This window comes from Prionailurus viverrinus, chromosome A3, assembly GCF_022837055.1.
Source record: "Prionailurus viverrinus isolate Anna chromosome A3, UM_Priviv_1.0, whole genome shotgun sequence".
Classification (NCBI taxonomy): Eukaryota; Metazoa; Chordata; class Mammalia; order Carnivora; family Felidae; genus Prionailurus; species Prionailurus viverrinus.
In genome coordinates this window covers 50,323,906-50,342,378 of record NC_062563.1, presented here as the reverse complement: position 1 = coordinate 50,342,378, position 18,473 = coordinate 50,323,906, and the positions used below count along the sequence as shown (strand labels likewise).

Genomic DNA, 18,473 nt, shown 5'->3' with positions numbered 1-18,473 from the left:
CTTTATTCCATTGGATATTCTTTCCTCCTTCGTCAAAGATTAGTTTGCCATATGTTTGTGGGTCAATTTCTGGGTCTCTATTCTGTTCCATTGATCTGAGTGTCTGTTTTTGTGCCAATACCATACTGTCTTAATGATTACAGCTTTGTAATACATCTTGAAGTCTGGGATAGTGATGCCTCCAGCTTTGGTTTTCTTTTTCAGGATTGCTTTGGCTATTTGGGGTCTTTTCTAATTCCATACAAAGTTTAGGATTGTTTGTTCTAGCTCTATGAGAAATGCTGGTGTTATTTTGATAGGGATTGAATTAAATAGGTAGATTGCTTTGGGTAGTATCAACATTTTAACAATATTTGTTCTTCCAATCCAGGAACATGGACTATTTTCCCCTTTTTTGGTGTGTGTCTTCTTCAATTCCGTAAGCTTTCTATAGTTTTCAGTGTATAGTTTTTCACCTCTTTGGTTAGATTTATTCCTAGGTATTTTATGGTTTTTGGTGCAGTTGTAAATGGGATCAATTCCTTGAATTCTCTTTCTGTTGCTTCATTATTTTGTATAGTAATGCAACCGGTTTCTGTGCATTGATTTTATATCCTGCGACTTTGCTGAATTCATGGATCAGTTCTAGCAGTTTTTTGGTAGAATCTTTTGGGTTTTTCATATAGAGTATCATGTCGTCTGCAAAGAGTGAAAGTTTGACTTCTTTCCAATTTCGATGCCTCTTATTCCTTTGTGTTCTCTGATTGCTGAAGCTAAGACTTCCAATTCTATGTTGAAAAACAGTGGTGACAGTGGACATTTCTGTCGTCTTCCTGACCTTAGGGGGAAAGCTCTCAGTTTTTCCCTGTTGAAGATGATATAAGCAGTATATGGCTTTTGTGAATTTGAGGTATTATCCTTCTATCCCTACTTTCCTGAGGGTTTTTATCTAGAAAGGATGCTGCATTTTGTCTAATGCTTTCTCTGCATCTATTAAGAGGATCACGTGGTTTTGTCCTTTTATTGTGATGTATCACATTGATTGATTTGCAGATATTGAACCAGCCTTGCATCCCAGGTATAAATCCCACTTGATTGTGATGAATATTTCTTTTAATCTATTGTTGGATCTGGTTGGCTAGTATCTTATTGAGAATATTTGCATCCATGTTCATCAGGGAAATTGTCCTGTAGAACTCCTTTTTAGTGGGGTCTTTGGTTTTAGAATCAAGGTAATGCTGGCCTCGTAGAATGAGTTTGGAAGTTTTCCTTCCATTTCTATTTTTATGAACAGCTTAAAAAAAATAGGTGTTAACTCTTCTTTAAATGTTTGGTAGAATTCCCCTGGAAAGCCATCTGGCCCTGGACTCTTTTTTATTGGGAAATTTTTGATTACTAATTCCATTTTTTTACTGGTTATGGGTCTGTTCAAATTTTCTATTTCTTCCTGTTTCATTTTTGATAGTTTATATATTTCTAGGAATTTGTCCATTTCTTCCAGATTGCCTAATTTGTTGGCATATAGTTGCTCATAATATTCTCTTATTATTGTTTTTATTTCTGCTGTGTTGGTTGTGATCTCTCCTCTTTCATTCTTGATTTTATTTATTTGGGTTTTTTTCTTTTTCTTTTTGATCAACCTGGCTAGTGGTTTATCAGTTTTGTTAATTCTTTCAAAGCACCAGCTCCTGGCTTCATTGATCTGTTCTACTGTTTTTCGGGTTGTTTTTATTTTTGTTTTTGATAGCATTGATTTCTGCTTTAATCTTTATTATTTCCCATCTTCTGCTCACTTTAGGTTTTATTTGCTGTTCTGTCAATGTAAGGTGTAAGGTTAGATTGTGTATATGAGACCTTTCTTCCTTATTTAGGAAGGCCTATATTGCTATATACTTCCCTCTTATGACCACCTTTGCTGAATTCCAGAGGTTTTGGGCTGTGGTGTTATTTTCATTGGCTTCCATATACTTTTTAACTTCCTCTTTAACTTCTTGGTTAACAATTCATTCTTGAGTAGGATGTTCGTTAGTCTCCAAGTATTTGTTGTCTTTCCACATTTTTTCTTGTGGTTGATTTCGAGTTTCATAGCGTTGTGGTCTGAAAATATGCACTGTATGATCTCGATCTTTTTATACTTACTTAGGGCTGATTTGTGTCCTAGTATATGGTCTATTCTGGAGAACGTTCCATGTGCACTGGAGAAAAATGTATATTCTGCTGCTTTAGGATGAAATGTTCCGAATATATCTGTTAAGTCCATCTGGTCCAGTGTGTCATTCAAAGCCATCGTTTCCTTGTTGATTTTTTGCTTGGGTGATCTGTCCAGTGCTGTAGGTGGGGTGTTGAAGTTCCCTACCATTATGGTATTATTATCAATGAGTTTCTTTGTGATTAATTGATTTATATATTTGGGTGCTTCCACGTTGAAGGCATAAATGTTTACAATTGTTAGATCTTCTTGGTGGATAGACTGCTTAATTATGACATAGTGCCCTTCTTGTTAGAGTCTTTTAAAATCTAGATTGTCTGATATAAGTATGGCTACTCTGGCTTTCTTTTGGAAAGAAAGCATGATAGATGGTTCTCCATCCCCTTTCTTTACAATCTGAAAGTTGTCTTTAGGTCTAAAGTGGGTCTCTTGTAAACAGCATATAGATGGATCTTGTTTTCTTATCCATTCTGTTACCCTATATCTTTTGATTGGAGTGTTTAGTCCATTGACAGAATGAGTACTGGAAGATATGAACCTATTGCCATTCTGTTGCCTATAGAGCTAGAGTTTCTGATGGTGTTCTCTGGTCCTTTCTAGTCTTTGTTGCTTTTGATCTTTTTGTTTTGTTTTATCTTTTCTCCCCAAATTTCTTGCAGGGCTGGTTTAGTGGTTATGAACTCCTTTAGTTTTTATTTATCTGGGAAACTCCTTATCACTCCTTTTGTTTTGAATGACACTCTTGCTGAATAAAGAATTCTTGACTGCGTATTTTTCTGATTCAGCACATTGAATATATCCTGCCACTTTCTAGTAAGTTTCTGTGAATAGGTCTGCTGTGAACCTGTCTTCCCTTATAGGTTAAGGACTTTTTTTCCCTTGCTGCTTTCATGATTCTTTCCTTGTCTGTGTGTTTTGTGAATTTGACTAGGATATGCCTTGGTGATGGTCAGTTTTTGCTGAATCTACTGGGTCTTCTCTGTGTTTCCTGGATTTTTATTTCTGCATCTTTCCCCAGGTTAGGAAATTTTTCTGCTATGATTTGCTCACACAAACCTTCTACCCCTTTTCCTCTCTCTTCATCTTCTGGGACTCCTATGATTTGGATGTTATTCCTTTTTAATGAGTCACTGAGTTCTCTAATTCTTATATCATGCTCTTTTGCCTTAGTTTCCCTCTTTTTTTTCTGCTTCATTATTTATTGTCCATAAGTTTGTCTTTTATATGGCTGATTTGGTGCTCTGGTTCATCCATCCTTGCCTCTGTGGCATCCATTAATGATTGTGTCTCAGTTGTTGCATTTTTAATTTCATCCTGACTAGATTTTACTTCTTTTGTCTCTGCAGAAAGGGATTCTATGGTTTTTTCAGCCACATCTAGTATTCTTGTTATTTTAAATTCTGGTTCAGACATCTTGTTTATATCTGTGTTAAGTTCCTGGCATTTCCTCCTGATCTTTCTTTTGGAGTGAATTCCTTTTTTTTTTTTTTTTTTTTTTTTTTTGCCATTTTGCAGGAAGGAAAAGAATTAATAAAATAAATAATTAAATTAAAAAAAATTAAAAACACAATAAAATAAAGGAAGCTAGATCCTAGGTGTGTTTTTGTCTGGTTTTTGAAAGAAGCTTGATAGGCTAGACAAGAAAGAATAAGAAAAGGAAAAGTTAAAAAAGAAAAAGTTTTAAAATATTTTTAAAATGTCTACAATAAAATGGAATAAGATGGAATGAAGAAAGTAAAATAGACTAAAAAATTTTACAAAAAATAATAAAAAAATATAGTAGAAAAAATTAAAAATCTTTTTTTATAAAAACAGAAAATAAAAATAATTTTTTCCTCTTTCTGTGTCCAAGAATAAGAAAAGAAAAAAAAAATGAATAGATGAACCATCGAACAGAATGAAAGACTTTCCCCTAGAAGTCAAACTGTGAAGCACTTTATAAGTCTGTACACTAAGCAAGAAGAGAGACGTGTGGTCATTCTCTAGGGCTTGATTGATGCAGTTTGATGGGATTTTGTGTAATGGCACTGTTCTCCTGTAGGTGGTGCTGCTTAGCTTACTGTGGTGGATCAGTGTGGCCTGCGTATGCATGTATGCCATGTGCGGGAGAGGTGAAAATGGCATCATCCAGCCTCCCAGTCTCTAGCATCAGAACTCTGTGCTCTCACCAATTGGCAATTAAGCACCCCTCCTTTGTCTTCAGCTTCTTTCTACTCCCTCCTTCTACGCTGTCGGTGACCAAGCCATCAGCCTGCCAAATGTCACTTCCCTCCTGTTAGGGTCAGGGGTAAGGCAGGGTAAAGATAGGAGTCAGAGGCTAAACAATTTTAACAAAGGCTTTATTTGGGAACTAAGGTCTCGGGTGAGGTTCCATGACTCAGGGAGAGAGAGAGAGAGAGAGAGAGGTCAGGGAAGTTGCACCCAGGTGTGGTGGGGTGGGGTTTTTAAGCTGCAGCAGTTCCGGGTTTAGGTCCGGGTGGGCCTTTTTCGTGTCAGGTTGTGCTGTGTCTCGGTGATTGGTTGACCTTCAATTCATTCTGGCACGCTACTAGGGGCTTTTCATTGGTTTGCACTGGCAAGATGGCCGTCCCCTCTACTGTGGTTCCAAGGACATCCTAACACCTCCCGAATTTCATCTCACGTGGGGCTGTGTTTCCAAACCCCTTACTTCTGAGCACCCTGCAGCTTGAACCCACTCTGGCCCCCTGGGGGAGGGCCTCGAGCAATGGCCAGATGCTGGCCTGTTCTCTGAGCGTGCTCATGCAACCGTGCCTCTGCAGAGGCCCTGAGACTGCGGCCAGGTGCTAGCCAGCCCCAGAGAATTTTTGTGTAATTGTGTAGCAGCAGTTTAGGGACTATGGTAAATCACAACACACATCTGGCACCAGGCTTCATGGCACCCTAGCGTTGTGGTAGGGTCCCCTCCCTAAGGAGAGGGGAGAAAAAGGAGAGAAAACTTCAAGGTAACCTGGCTATGTGCCTCCGTGACATCCCTCTTGACTTTGTAAACGGAGACTAATCAGACTGCATGTTTATCTGTGTTACCATATATGGGAGACAAATAAATAGAAAATGTATAAAAAACTATGCCATGTGAGGTTCAGTGCTCAGTTCTTTGGGTACAAAACCAACTGAGCGGTGCTGGCACGAATAAAGTTGCTTCCTGGAAATCAAAAAGCCTCAGTGTCACGACTCTGGGAGAATCCTGCTACGGCATCTTAGCTTCAACACCAGCAAACATGGCTGTAATCTGGGGTCCGCTGGGCCCTTTGCTTGTGGGGAGGCCACACAGCCTCTACCAAATGTCCTCCCTGCAGGGGAAGTACTTCCCCTCCATGTCGCCCTAGGACACTTCGGATCTCACTGCTCCTGGAGATTTGCCCTTCCTATCAGAGCACCGCCAAGTATCCAGGTATCGAGCTGCAGAGCTCTGTATAAACCCTCTCCTTTCTCCTTTTCCCTTTCTTCAGTTCCTTGCAGGTGTTCCCACTCTTTCTCCTAGTCGCCAGCTGCTTTTGCGGGGAGTGCTTTTCCTGTACTCTTCCCTGTCTCTGCCCACGGCAAAAACAGCTCCCCACCCTCCGTGGCTTCTCTCTCCCCCAGTTCATCTCTCTGTGCCCTGTGCTTGCCAAGTTCTGTGGCTCAAGTTATGCAGATTGTTGCATTAGTCCTCAGATCAATTTCTCTAGGTGTGCAAAATGGTTTGGTGCTGATCTAGCTGCATTTCAGGGACGAAAGAAGCAGAGAATTTCCATGCTGCTCTGCCATCTTCCCCACTGTTTTTTTATTTAAAACAATTTTTTTTAATGTTTTTTTTATTTTCAAGAGAGAGAGCATGAGTGGGGGAGGAGCAAAGAGAGAGAGACACACACACAGGATCCGAAGCAGGCTCCAGGCTCCAAGCTGTCAGCACAGAGCCCAATGCGGGGCTCGAACTCACAAACCATGAGATCATGACCTGAGCTGAAATCGGCACTCAACCGACTGAGCCACCCAGGCACCCCAACCATTGTTTTATTTTTAATTACAACATTGAATTTATTTTGAGACTTCAAGTTGCACTGAGAGAGGCCACAGATTTTGGTATTTTTCCTCAAGTATGGAATAGAAAAGTTGAGAAAGAAGACTGGCATCCAACCAAGTCAGGAAAAAGATAAGCTGCCACTTGTTGCTAGCAGTGGTCATTTTTCTGGAAGTTCTGGACAATATCAATATGAAAAAATGAGTTTATATAAATACTAGGATGTGGCCAAGTCATAATTTGCAGCTTTTTACATGTTTCAGCTGCAGCCAGTTAGGAAATATAATAGAAAAAAGACTCCACTCACATTAGGACTAAATTGACAATAACTAGGAAACCATTTAGAAAGAAATGGGATTGGACTTTGTGTGAGATGAGTTAGCAGTGAGCACATTGGTGGCAGTGTCTGCTAGGGAAGGGGGAACAGAATTTCATTTCCTACATTGTTTAACTTATTTTCCCTAGCTGCATGTATTATTACCTGCATAAGAAAATACATGTTTATGGGAATGCAAGCTGGTGCAGCCACTCTGGAAAACAGTACAGAGGTTCCTCAAAAAACTAAAAATAGAACTACCCTATGACCCAGCAATTGCACTACTAGGTATTTATCCAAGGGATATAGGTGTGCTGTTTCCAAGCAACACATGCACCCCCATGTTTATAGCAGCACTATGAACAATAGCCAAAGTATGGAAAGAGCCCAAATGTCCATAGATGGATGAATGGATAAAGAAGATGTGGCATATATATATATATATATACACAATGGAGTATTACTCGACAATCAAAAAGAATGAAATCTTACCATTTGCAACTATGTAGATGGAACTGGAGGGTACTATGCTAAGTGAAATTAGAGAAAGACAAATATCATATGACTTCACTCATATGAGGAATTTAAGAGAAAACAGATGAACATAAGGGAAGGGAAACAAAACTAATATAAAAACAGGGAGGGGGACAAAACAGAAGAGTCTCATGAATATTGAGAACAGAGGGTTACTGGAGGGGGTGTGGGAGGGGGAAATGGGCTAAATTGGTAAGGGTACTAAGGAATATACTGAAATCATTGGTGCACTATATGCTAACTAATTTGGATGTAAATTTTAAAAAAAGATTTAATTATTTAAAAAAAAAAAAACATGTTTAAAAATCTAACCACAATTCTAAATAGAAAGGTAGTCAATATAAATCAATAAAGCCCCCAAATTCCAAATTTCCTACTAGTATACATTCATTTCAAGTAAATAATATACTTATTATTTTATTTGGGAAATTAAATACAAAAATACATCATATAGTTTAAGTTCGGGAATGCTGCTGGGCTGGCAACACAGCAATGTGCTCCACAGCCATGCATCCTCACAGCAGACCCGTGTGGACTGCAGGGCTCACCTGGCTGCATGCTTCCATGTGCTCTGGGAGTAGAATACAAGGGAGTGGCTACAGACCCACAGTTAAAATGGCAACATCATCCACCCCACTCACTAGGGAATTTTTCCTTATTGTTTATCCATAGAGATTTAGGTGAAAATCTGATCCAGCTACAAAAATTATGGGTTGAAATTCTTTTGATAATGAAAATAATCTGCAAAGGACAGCCTATGGACCTAAGTAGGTCTACTATGAAAATATACAAATTCACATCCCAAGTAAAGTCTTTCTATAACTTGGTTTCTTGAATATAATTTTGGACAGAAACATTTCCCATGTAAAAATGAAACTGCACATACAGCATATGCCAGGTGCTGGGGTTATCTGGACTTTCAAATTTGAATGCCTCTTTCAGATTACTGGGCTGCTTGTGCAGGGGCCGGGTGGAGAAAGGCCACAGACTACCAGATAGGAGCACTCTGTGCCTCTCCAGCCACTACTGTTCACATTTCATCAAAAAACAGAAGGTGCCCTCCGCTTCATGTGACTTTTTAGTCAGTGTGAATCTGGGTATGGGGGAACTTGCACAAAGTTCCTCTTCTAGCCCCAGTTTCTATTTCCCTCTTCCAAGTGGTGATACTGGTAGCCACCTCACAAATTCACAAGCAGACAAGAGCCAGACCAGGCATTGCTATCGGAAATGGGCAAAATCCACTGTGTCCTTCCTTTCTGCCTTCCCAAATAGCCAGATGATACATATTATTGTCATTAAACATTACATATACTGAGAATTTTGATAGACCATCAGCTCCACCTGCCCAGGTTGATTTGGAAACACATATCCCATATTGAGGAGGGCACCTTTTGGGATGAGCACTGGGTGTTGTATGGAAACCAATTGGTCAATAAATTTCATAAAAAAAAAAAAAAAAAAGGAAACACATATCCCAGAAATCCAGCTTGGGGCCTACACAATGCACATCACCAGAAACAAAAGATGCAGAGACCTACCTTCTCCCTATACAGCAAGAGATTATTTAAAAGAAATTCAGGAGCACCAGGGTGGCTCGGTTAGGTGTCTGCAGCTCAGGTCATGATCTCGCGGTCCATGAGTTTGAGCCCCACATCAAGCTCTGTTGTCAGCTCAGAGCCTGGAGCCTGCTTCAGATTCTGTGTATCCCTCTCTCTGCCCCTCCCCTGCTCACACCCTCTCTCTCTCTCTCTCAAAAATAAACATTAAAAAAATAGAAAGAAATTAAAATGGCGGTGGGGTGGCTGGGGGCAGGGCAGGGGCAAGTGTGACTTTTTGGCCTCTTGTCCTCCAGGGGCCCCCTGGACTTCATGCAGGTACCAGCACCATAAAGATGTAGACTTCAGAGCAGGTCTTTGACTACCCATGGGAAACTGTTAAAACAGCTGCAGTGCAGAAATAACCCAAAACCTATGAACCCAAGCATGGTTGCAACCGATGTACTGGACAGACAGATCCCCCTGGAAAGCTGCACAGCCATAGACTTAGTACAGAGGAGACTGCCTTCCATTGTGAAATCTATTGGTGCAGCAAGAACTAAAACATGTGCAGAGGAGATCCTGGGAAGATGGCGGTGTATGAGGATTCTGGGCTCACCGCGCGTCCTGCTGATCACTTAGATTCCACCTACACCTGCCTAAATAACCCAGAAAACCGCCAGAAGACTGGCAGAATGGAGTCTCCGGAGCCAAGTGCAGACGAGAGGCCCACGAAAGAGGGTAGGAGGGGCGGCGAGGCGGTGCGCGCTCCACGGACTGGTGGGAGGGAGCCGGGGAGGGGGAGGAGCGGCCCGCCTGCCAAGCAGAGCCCCCGAGTCTGGCTTGCAAAAGCGGAGGGGCCGGAGTGTGTTCTGACAGCAAGGGGGACTTGACATCTGGAAGGTTATAAGCTAACAGCTCTGCTCGGAGAACGGGAGGGCTGGAGGACAACAGGAAGGAGAGTTGAGCCCCAGATGACAGAGCTCAGCTTGGCGGGGAACAAAGGCGCTTGCCAGCTCCATCTCCCTCGACCATCCCCCAGCCCAAATCCCAAAGGGAACCAGTTCCTGCCAGGGAACTTGCTTGCACCACGCAAACACCAAACGCTGTGCTTCTGCAGATCCATCCCTCTGGCAGGTCTGACTCCCTCCCAGTGCTGCAGGGCCCCTCCTGAAGCTGATCTCCGAAGGAAAAGCGAGCTGAACCTGCCCCTCCCGTCCCTGTGCACCTTGCCGATCTACCCCAGCTAATATGCCAGATCCCCAGCACCACAAGCCTGGCAGTGTGCAAGTAGCCCAGATGGGCCACACCACCCCACAGTGAATCCCACCCCTAGGAGAGGGGAAGAGAAGGCACACACCAGTCTGTGGCCCCAGTGGTGGGCTGGGGGCAGACATCAGGTCTGACTGTGGTCCCGCCCACCAATGCACGTTATTCAAGACAGCACAGGGGAAGTGCCCCGCAGCCCCGCACCACTCCAGGGACTATCCAAAATGACGAAATGGAAGAATTCCCCTCAGAAAAACGTCCAGGAAATAACAGCTAATGAACTGATCAAAAATGATTTAAACAATATAACAGAAAGTGAATTTAGAATAATAGTCATAAAACTAATCGCTGGGCTTGAAAACAGTATAAAGGACAGCAGAGAATCTCTTGCTACAGAGATCAAGGGACTAAGGAACAGCCAGGAGGAGCTAAAAAATGTTATCAATGAGCTGCAAAATAAGATGGAGACAACTACGGCTTGGATTGAAGAGGCAGGGGAGAGAATAGGTGAACTAGAAAATACAATTATGGAAAAAGAAGAAGCTGAGAAAAAGAGAGATAAAAAAGAATCCAGGAGTATGAGGGGAAAATTAGAGAACTAAGTGATACACTAAAGAGAAATAATATACGCATAATTGGTATTCCAGAGGAGGAAGAGAGAGGGAAAGGTGCTGAAGGGGTACTTGAAGAAATAATAGCTGAGAACTTCCCTGAACTGGGGAAGGAAAAAGGCACTGAAATCCAAGAGGCACAGAGAACTCCCTTCAGACGTAACTTGAATCGATCTTCTGCACGACATATCATAGTGGAACTGGCAAAATACAAGGATAAAGAGAATTCTGAAAGCAGCTAGAGATGAACGTGCTCTAACATATAAAGGGAGACCTATAAGACTCGTGACTGATCTCTCTTCTGAAACTTGGCAGGCCAGAAAGGAATGCCAGGAAATCTTCAACGTGATGAACAGAAAAAATATGCAGCCGAGAATCCTTTCTCCAGCAAGTCTGTCATTTAGAATAGAAGGAGAGATAAAGGTCTTCCCAAACAAACAAACACTGAAGGAATTCATCACCACTAAACCAGCCCTACAAGAGATCCTAAGGGGGATCCTGTGAGACAAAGTACCAGAGACATCGCTACAAGCATGAAACCTATGGACATCACAATGACTCTAAACCCATAACTTTCTATAACAACACTGAATGTAAATGGACTAAATGTGCCAACCAAAAGACTTAGGGTATCAGAATGGATAAAAAAAAACAAGACCCATCTATTTGCTGTCTACAAGAGACTCATTTTAGACCTGAGGACACCTTCAGATTGAAAGTGAGGGGATGGAGAACTATTTATCATGCCACTGGAAGTCAAAAGAAAGCTGGAGTAGCCATACTTATATCAGACAAACTAGACTTTAAATTAAAGGCTGTAACAAGAGATGAAGAAGGGCATTATATAATAATCACAGGATCTATCCATCAGGAAGAGCTAACAATTATAAATGTCTATGTGGCGAATACGGGAGCCCCCAAATATATAAAACAATTACTCAAAAACATAAGCAACCTTATTGATAAGAATGTGGTAATTGCAGGCGACTTTAACACTCCACTTACAGAAATGGATAGATCATCTAGACACACAGTCAATAAAGAAACAAGGGCCCTGAATGATACATTGGATCAGATGGACTTGATATATATTTAGAACTCTGCATCCCAAAGCAACAGAATATACTTTTTTCTCGAGTGCACATGGAACATTCTCCAAGATAGATCACATACTGGGTCACAAAACCGCCCTTCATAAGTATACAAGAATTGAGATCATACCATGCATACTTTCAGACCACAGTGCTATGAAGCTTGAAATCAACCACAGGAAAAGTCTGGAAAACCTCCAAAAGCATGGAGGTTAAAGAACACCCTACTAAAGAATGAATGGGTCAACCAGGCAATTAGAGAAGAAATTAAAAAAATATATGGAAACAAATGAAAAGGAAAATACAACAATCTAAACGCTTTGGGATGCAGCGAAGGCAGTCCTGAGAGGAAAATACATTGCAATCCAGGCCTATCTCAAGAAACAAGAAAAATCCCAAATACAAAATCTAACAGCACACCTAAAGGAAATAGAAGCAGAACAGCAAAGACAGCCTAAATCCAGCAGAAGAAGAGAAATAATAAAGATCAGAGCAGAAATAAGCAATATAGAATCTAAAAAACTGTAGAGCAGATCAAGGAAACCAAGAGTTGGTTTTTTGAAAAAATAAACAAAATTGAGAAACCTCTTGCCAGGATTCTCAAAAAGAAAAGGGAGATGACCCAAATAGATAAAATTATGAATGAAAATGGAATTATTACAACCAATCCCTCAGAGATACAAACAATTATCAGGGAATACTATGAAAAATTATATGCCAACAGACTGGACAACCTGGAAGAAATGGACAAATTCCTAAACACCCACACGCTTCCAAAACTCAATCAGGAGGAAATAGAAACCTTGAACAGACCCATAACCAGCGAAGAAATTGAATCAGTCATCAAAAATCTCCCAACAAATAAGAGTCCAGGACCAGATGGCTTCCCAGGGGAGTTCTACCAGACATTTAAAGCAGAGATAATACCTATCCTTCTCAAGCTATTCCAAAAAATAGAAAGGGAAGGAAAACTTCCAGACTCGTTCTATGAAGCCAGTATTACTTACTTCCTAAACCAGACAGAGACCCAGTAAAAAAAGAGAACTACAGGCCAATGTCCCTGATGAATATGGATGCAAAAATTCTCAATCAGATACTAGCAAATCGAATTCAACAGCATATAAAAAGAATTATTCACCATGATCAAGTGGGATTCATTCCTGGGCTGCAGGGCTGGTTCAACATTCGCAAATCAATCAACGTGATACATCACATTAATAAAAGAAAAGATAAGAGCCATATGATCCTGTCAATCGCTGCAGAAAAGGCCTTTGACAAAATCCAGCACCCTTTCTTAATAAAAACCCTTGAGAAAGTCGGGATAGAAGGAACATACTTAAAGATCATAAAAGCCATTTATGAAAAGCCCACAACTAACATCATCCTCAGTGGGGAAAAACTGAGAGCTTTTCCCCTGAGATCAGGAACACGACAGGGATGTCCACTCTCACCGCTGTTGTTTAACATAGTGTTGGAAGTTCTAGCATCAGCAATCAGACAACAAAAGGAAATCAAAGGCATCAAAATTGGCAAAGATGAAGTTAAGCTTTCACTTTTTGCAGATGACATGATATTATACATGGAAAACCCGATAGATTCCACCAAAAGTCTGCTAGAACTGATACATGAATTTAGCAAAGTTGTAGGATACAAAATCAATGTGCAGAAATCAGTTGCATTCTTATACACTAATAATGAAGCAACAGAAAGACAAATAAAGAAACTGATCCCATTCACAATTGCACCAAGAAGCATAAAATGCCTAGGAATAAATCTAACCAAAGATGTAAAAGATCCGTATGCTGAAAACTATAGAAAGCTTATGAAGGAAATTGAATATAAAGAAATGGAAAAACATTCCGTGCTCATGGACTGGAAGAATATTGTCAAAATGTCAATACTACCCAAAGGTATCTACACATTCAATGCGGTCCCAATCAAAATTGCACCAGCATTCTTCTCGAAACTAGAACAAGCAATCCTAAATTCATATGGAACCACAAAAGGCCCCGAATAGCCAAAGTAATTTTGAAGAAGACCAAAGCAGGAGGCATCACAATCCCAGACTTTAGCCTCTACTCCAAAGCTGTAATCATCAAGACAGCATGGTATTGGCACAAAAACAGACACATAGACCAATGGAATAGAATAGAAACCCCAGAACTAGACCCACAAAAGTATGGCCAACGAATCTTTGACAAAGCAGGAAAGAATATCCAATGGAAAAAAAATGGTGCTGGGAGAACTGGACAGCAACATGCATAAGATTGAAACTAGACCACTTTCTCACACCATTCACAAAAATAAACTCAAAATGGATAAAGGACCTGAATGTGAGACAGGAAACCATCAAAATCCTAGAGGAGAAAGCAGGAAAAGACCTCTGTGACCTCAGCCGTAGCAATTTCTTACTTGACACATACCCAAAGGCAAGGGAATTAAAAGCAAAGATGAACTACTGCGACCTATGAAGATAAAAAGCTTCTGCACAGCAAAGGAAACAATCAACAAAACCAAAAGGCAACCAACAGAATGGGAAAAGATATTTGCAAATGACCTATTGGACAAAGGGCTAGTATCCAAAATCTATAAAGAGCTCACCAAACTCCACACCCGAAAAACAAATAACCCAGTGAAGAAATGGGCAGAAAACATGAATAGACACTTCTCTAAAGAAGACATCCAGATGGCCAACAGGCACATGAAAAGATGCTCAACGTTGCTCATCAGGGAAATACAAATCAAAACCACACTCAGATATCACCTCATGCCAGTCAGAGTGGCCAAAATGAAAAAATCAGGAGACTATAAATGCTGGAGAGGAGGTGGAGAAATGGGAACCCTCTTGCACTGTTGGTGGGAATGCAAATTGGTGCAGCCAATTTGGAATGCAAACTGGTGCAGCCACACTGGAAAACAGTGTGGAGGTTCCTCAGAAAATTAAAAATAAACCTACCCTATGACCCAGCAATAGCACTGCTAGGAATTTACCCAAGGGATACAGGAGTACTGAATCATAGGGGCTCTTCTACCCCAATGTTTATAGCAGCACTCTCAACAATAGCCAAATTATGGAAAGAGCCTAAATGTCCATCAACTGATGAACGGATAAAGACATTGTGGTTTATATACACAATGGAGTACTATGTGGTAATGAGAAAGAATGAAATATGGCCCTTTGTAGCAACATGGATGGAACTGGAGAGTGTTATGCCAAGTGAAATAAGCCATACAGAGAAAGACAGATACCATGTGGTTTCACTCTTATGTGGATCCTGAGAAACAGAAACCCATGGGGGAGGGGAAGGAAAAGAAAAAAAAAGAGGTTACAGTGGAAGAGAGCCAAAGCATAAGAGACTCTTAAAAACTGAGAACAAACTGAGGGTTGATGGGGGGGTGGGAGGGAGGGGAGGGTGGGTGATGGGTATTGAGGAGGGCACCTTTTGGGATGAGCACTGGTGTTGTATGGAAACCAATTTGACAATAAACTTCATATATTGGAATAAAAATAAAACATGTGCAAGAACATTCTGTAGTGGATCCTACAGAGAAAACAAAGGGATTTTAATCTATTAATGTTTTATTTACAAATATGGCTTCAGTAGGTGAGACTTCTATACAAACCACATCCTCAGGACCCAGATAAAACTGTTTTGACTGAAGAAGCCACAGTCACCATGAAAGGAATGAGTCTCAGCAGTTACCTTGAATGACTGATGACAAGTGTGGGATCTTCAAATGCTAATAAGGGCCAAGAAGCAATGGAATGGGAATACATAAATTCAATGCTGAGATTGAAGAATTGGCAGGTTTGGCGAGAGGGAGAATAGGGACACCAATGGTGGCAGCATTTGTAGGGAAATGACAAGGAAAGTTGGTTTGTGACACCTGCTCCCCCAGGTCTCTGCAAGCTGGAATATATTTGTTATTTAAAAAATAAAACTATATGTTAGGCAGAGTTTTTTTTAATAAGTTGAAGAAAAGCTATATGAATTTTGATCAAAACAAAGAGGTGCAGGGTTTCTAAACCAAAGGGATCATCTGAAAGTAGTATTGTTTGAAATGACCATCTAATTTTGAGGATTCCAGTATTCATGTAAAAATTTAACACATTTTGAAAAGGACTTAAAAATCATATTGGCATTATTAAATCTCCTTTAGAATTTGCAAGCTTTTCATGCACTGGAACTCTGGCTTTAGACCAACCCCAGAACAAAGCAGAGCCACCTAAATACATATAATTACCCGACTGTGGTAAATACACGTCATGTTCTTGCATGAGGAAATGCTCTTGATTATTTTCATTTCATTCATTCACTCATCCATTCATTCATTCATAATGTTCATCTATTTCTGAGAGAGAGAGAGAGAGAGAGAGAGAGAGAGAGAGAGAGAACGTGAGCAGAGAATGGGGAGAGAGATTGGGAGACAGTATCCAAAGCAGGATCTACACTGACAGCAGAGAACTCAATGTGGGGCTCAAACTCACGAACATGAGACCATAAGGTCATGAGATCATGACCTGAGCCGAAGTCAGACACTTATTTTTTTTAAGTTTTATTTTTATTTAAGTAATCTCTTCACCCAACATGGGGCTCAAACTCAGGACACCTGAAATCAAGAGTTGCATGCTCTTCCAACTGAGCTAGTCAGGTGCTCCTAAAGGAATGCTCTTTAAAAGGAGAAGTTGGGGCGCCTGGGTGGCTCAGTCGGTTAAGTGTCCGACTTCAGCTCAGGTCATGATCTCACAGTCTGTGAGTTCGAGCCCCGCGTCGGGCTCTGTGCTGAAAGCTCAGAGCCTGGAGCCTGCTGTGGATTCTGTGTCTCCCTCTCTCTCTGCCCCTCCCCTGCTCATTCTCAGTCTCAAAAATAAATAAAAAACATAAAAAAAAAAAATAAAAGGAGAAGTTGCATAGTTTTAAAAGACATATTAATTTGTATAAAATAACTTGCTCTGCTATAGACCACCATTAAAAACCACAGTGTTTTCTTTTGGTACTTAAATGACATTTTTGGAGTAAAAATTATCACTAGAGTAATACATGACTCCAACAACAACAAAAAAGGATTTTATTGTATTAAAGAGAATACTGTATTAATTTGCCAAAGTTTTGTAACTTAGGAAAGGTATTACTACCTTCCTTGGATTTGTACTTTATGTTTTATGACTTAGTATGCTATACTGTGGGCAACATCAGAGATGTTCATTAATGAAAATAATCATTACTATTGGGGGAAAAACTAAGAAATTCAAATACTTTCATTACTTTTGCATTATATTTCATTTTCATTACTTTCATTAAAAAATTGTTAAAAAACACACTTTAATAACTACAGGAATGTTAGGATTATAGATACAGCTTATTACAAAGAGGAAGAAGAATCCTGTACAAAAGGATACTCCTCAGCCAGATATTCCCGTTTATCTTCAAGAATGTCTATAACTTTTAAAACCAAACAGGGGAAGGTGGAGAAGGACATGTAGAACTTTCCGTGGCTTGGCTCTTCCTCACACCATGGGGAAAAGCCTGGCAGCACCTCAGCCCAACGTCAGGACAGCACATGCTCCAGAATGCCCTGTCTGACCAGCTGCTCACACTTCCACCTAGGTAAGAAGTGCTGAGAGGAATCGGGGTGTGAGGGCAGGGCGGGGGGGGGGGGGGGGGGGGGGCGGTGGGGAGAGGAGAGAAAAGAAACGATTGGAAAAGAATTTAAAATTACATTTTGCATCATTAAAAAGCAGCAATTTGATTACATATTTTTCAAACAGCTAAGTAGTTAAAAGCTAAACAAGTATATTTGCTACTTTAATCAACTGAAAATTGATGCCACTTAGAACCACACTGAATTCTGATTTTTATAAACAAATTCATAGTTTGCTTAAGTTCAATTTAACTGAAGAATTCTGCATTCCAGTATGAATTTTGCTTAGTGTCTGCATTTTGGGATTTATGCACAGAAAATCCAGGGGTGAAGATTCTGTGGCAGTGGATTACAAATGTGACAGCAGTTCGTTAATAAGACCAGGGAAAGGAGCATCTTCCCCATTAAGCTTTCTCTAGTATTGAGTCAGAACATTTATTCTTCTAGTAACAATAGTGGCAACTTTCCTCCTATATTGTACAAGGATTAAAAGTATCTGTAACCTACAACATGGGTACTGTTCACACACTGCTTGTGACACTGGTATCCAGCTAATGCTTGCCCTCTGTGTCCTCCTAAGAAACCACTCTCCTTCTGAGGCAGAAAGGAGCCTTCCTGTCTGACTCCCTCAAAGCACAGAGACTTAAAATGAAATGTTTACTGAAGTCTGGGCTGAGGAGGTGCAAGAAGCAAGGCAGGAAAACTTTCCAAGCTCCAAAGCTTTGGCAGGTGACCAAAGAAACCTCAAAGAAAAGACAGACATACTTGGGTAAAAACTACAAATGCTACGTCAGAAAAGTATGAGCAAATACTCTTAGAAAGTAACTGCAAGGGCACCTGGGTGTCTGACTCTGGATTTCAGCTCAGGTCATGAACTCACAGTTTACGGGATCAAGCCCCACTCTGAACTGACAGCATGAGCCTGCTTGGGATCCTCTCTCTCTGCCCCTCCACTGCTCACAAGCATGTATGTGTGCCCTCTCTCTCAAAATAAAAAATAAAAAAGTAACTGCAGCAGGAGAAACTGTCAAAATTATTCCAGGATGCGCAATGTAGCTCAGTGGCCCTGTGCACCTCACCAGTTCACAGGCCCATTCATTATGAGGCCTGTGACTAAACAAATCCCTCCTGACCAGCCAGGAAGACTCATGGGCTAAAGACACACTGCTGTCTAAACTGTTAAATGAGGTTTTAAAATGCCTTGAGAACATAAAATGTAAAAAAAAAGGGGGAAAAATTGAGTTGTTTGTTTAAGTTATTCTAAT

The 18,473-nt window shown here is 40.6% G+C and overlaps 1 protein-coding gene and 1 pseudogene across 5 annotated transcripts in view; one reads left to right on the top strand and one right to left on the bottom strand.

The window, feature by feature from the left end:
• Positions 1-1,819: 1,819 nt before the first annotated feature.
• Positions 1,820-18,473, bottom strand: part of GINS1 (GINS complex subunit 1) — a 42,343-nt gene continuing 25,689 nt past the window's right edge. For 4 of the 5 annotated variants that reach the window (XR_007150920.1, XR_007150916.1, XR_007150918.1 and 1 more), the window contains one exon: positions 16,613-17,184. Coding sequence is in view for 1 of the 5 variants with exons in the window: in XM_047852845.1 (XP_047708801.1) it covers positions 17,116-17,184 (69 nt within the window). In the remaining 4 variants the exon portion in view is untranslated. Of the gene's footprint in view, positions 1,834-16,612; positions 17,185-18,473 lie in introns of those variants that run through there. The other variant, XR_007150917.1, reaches the window with a different exon arrangement.
• Positions 7,527-15,430, top strand: LOC125162917 (PRELI domain containing protein 3B-like; annotated as a pseudogene).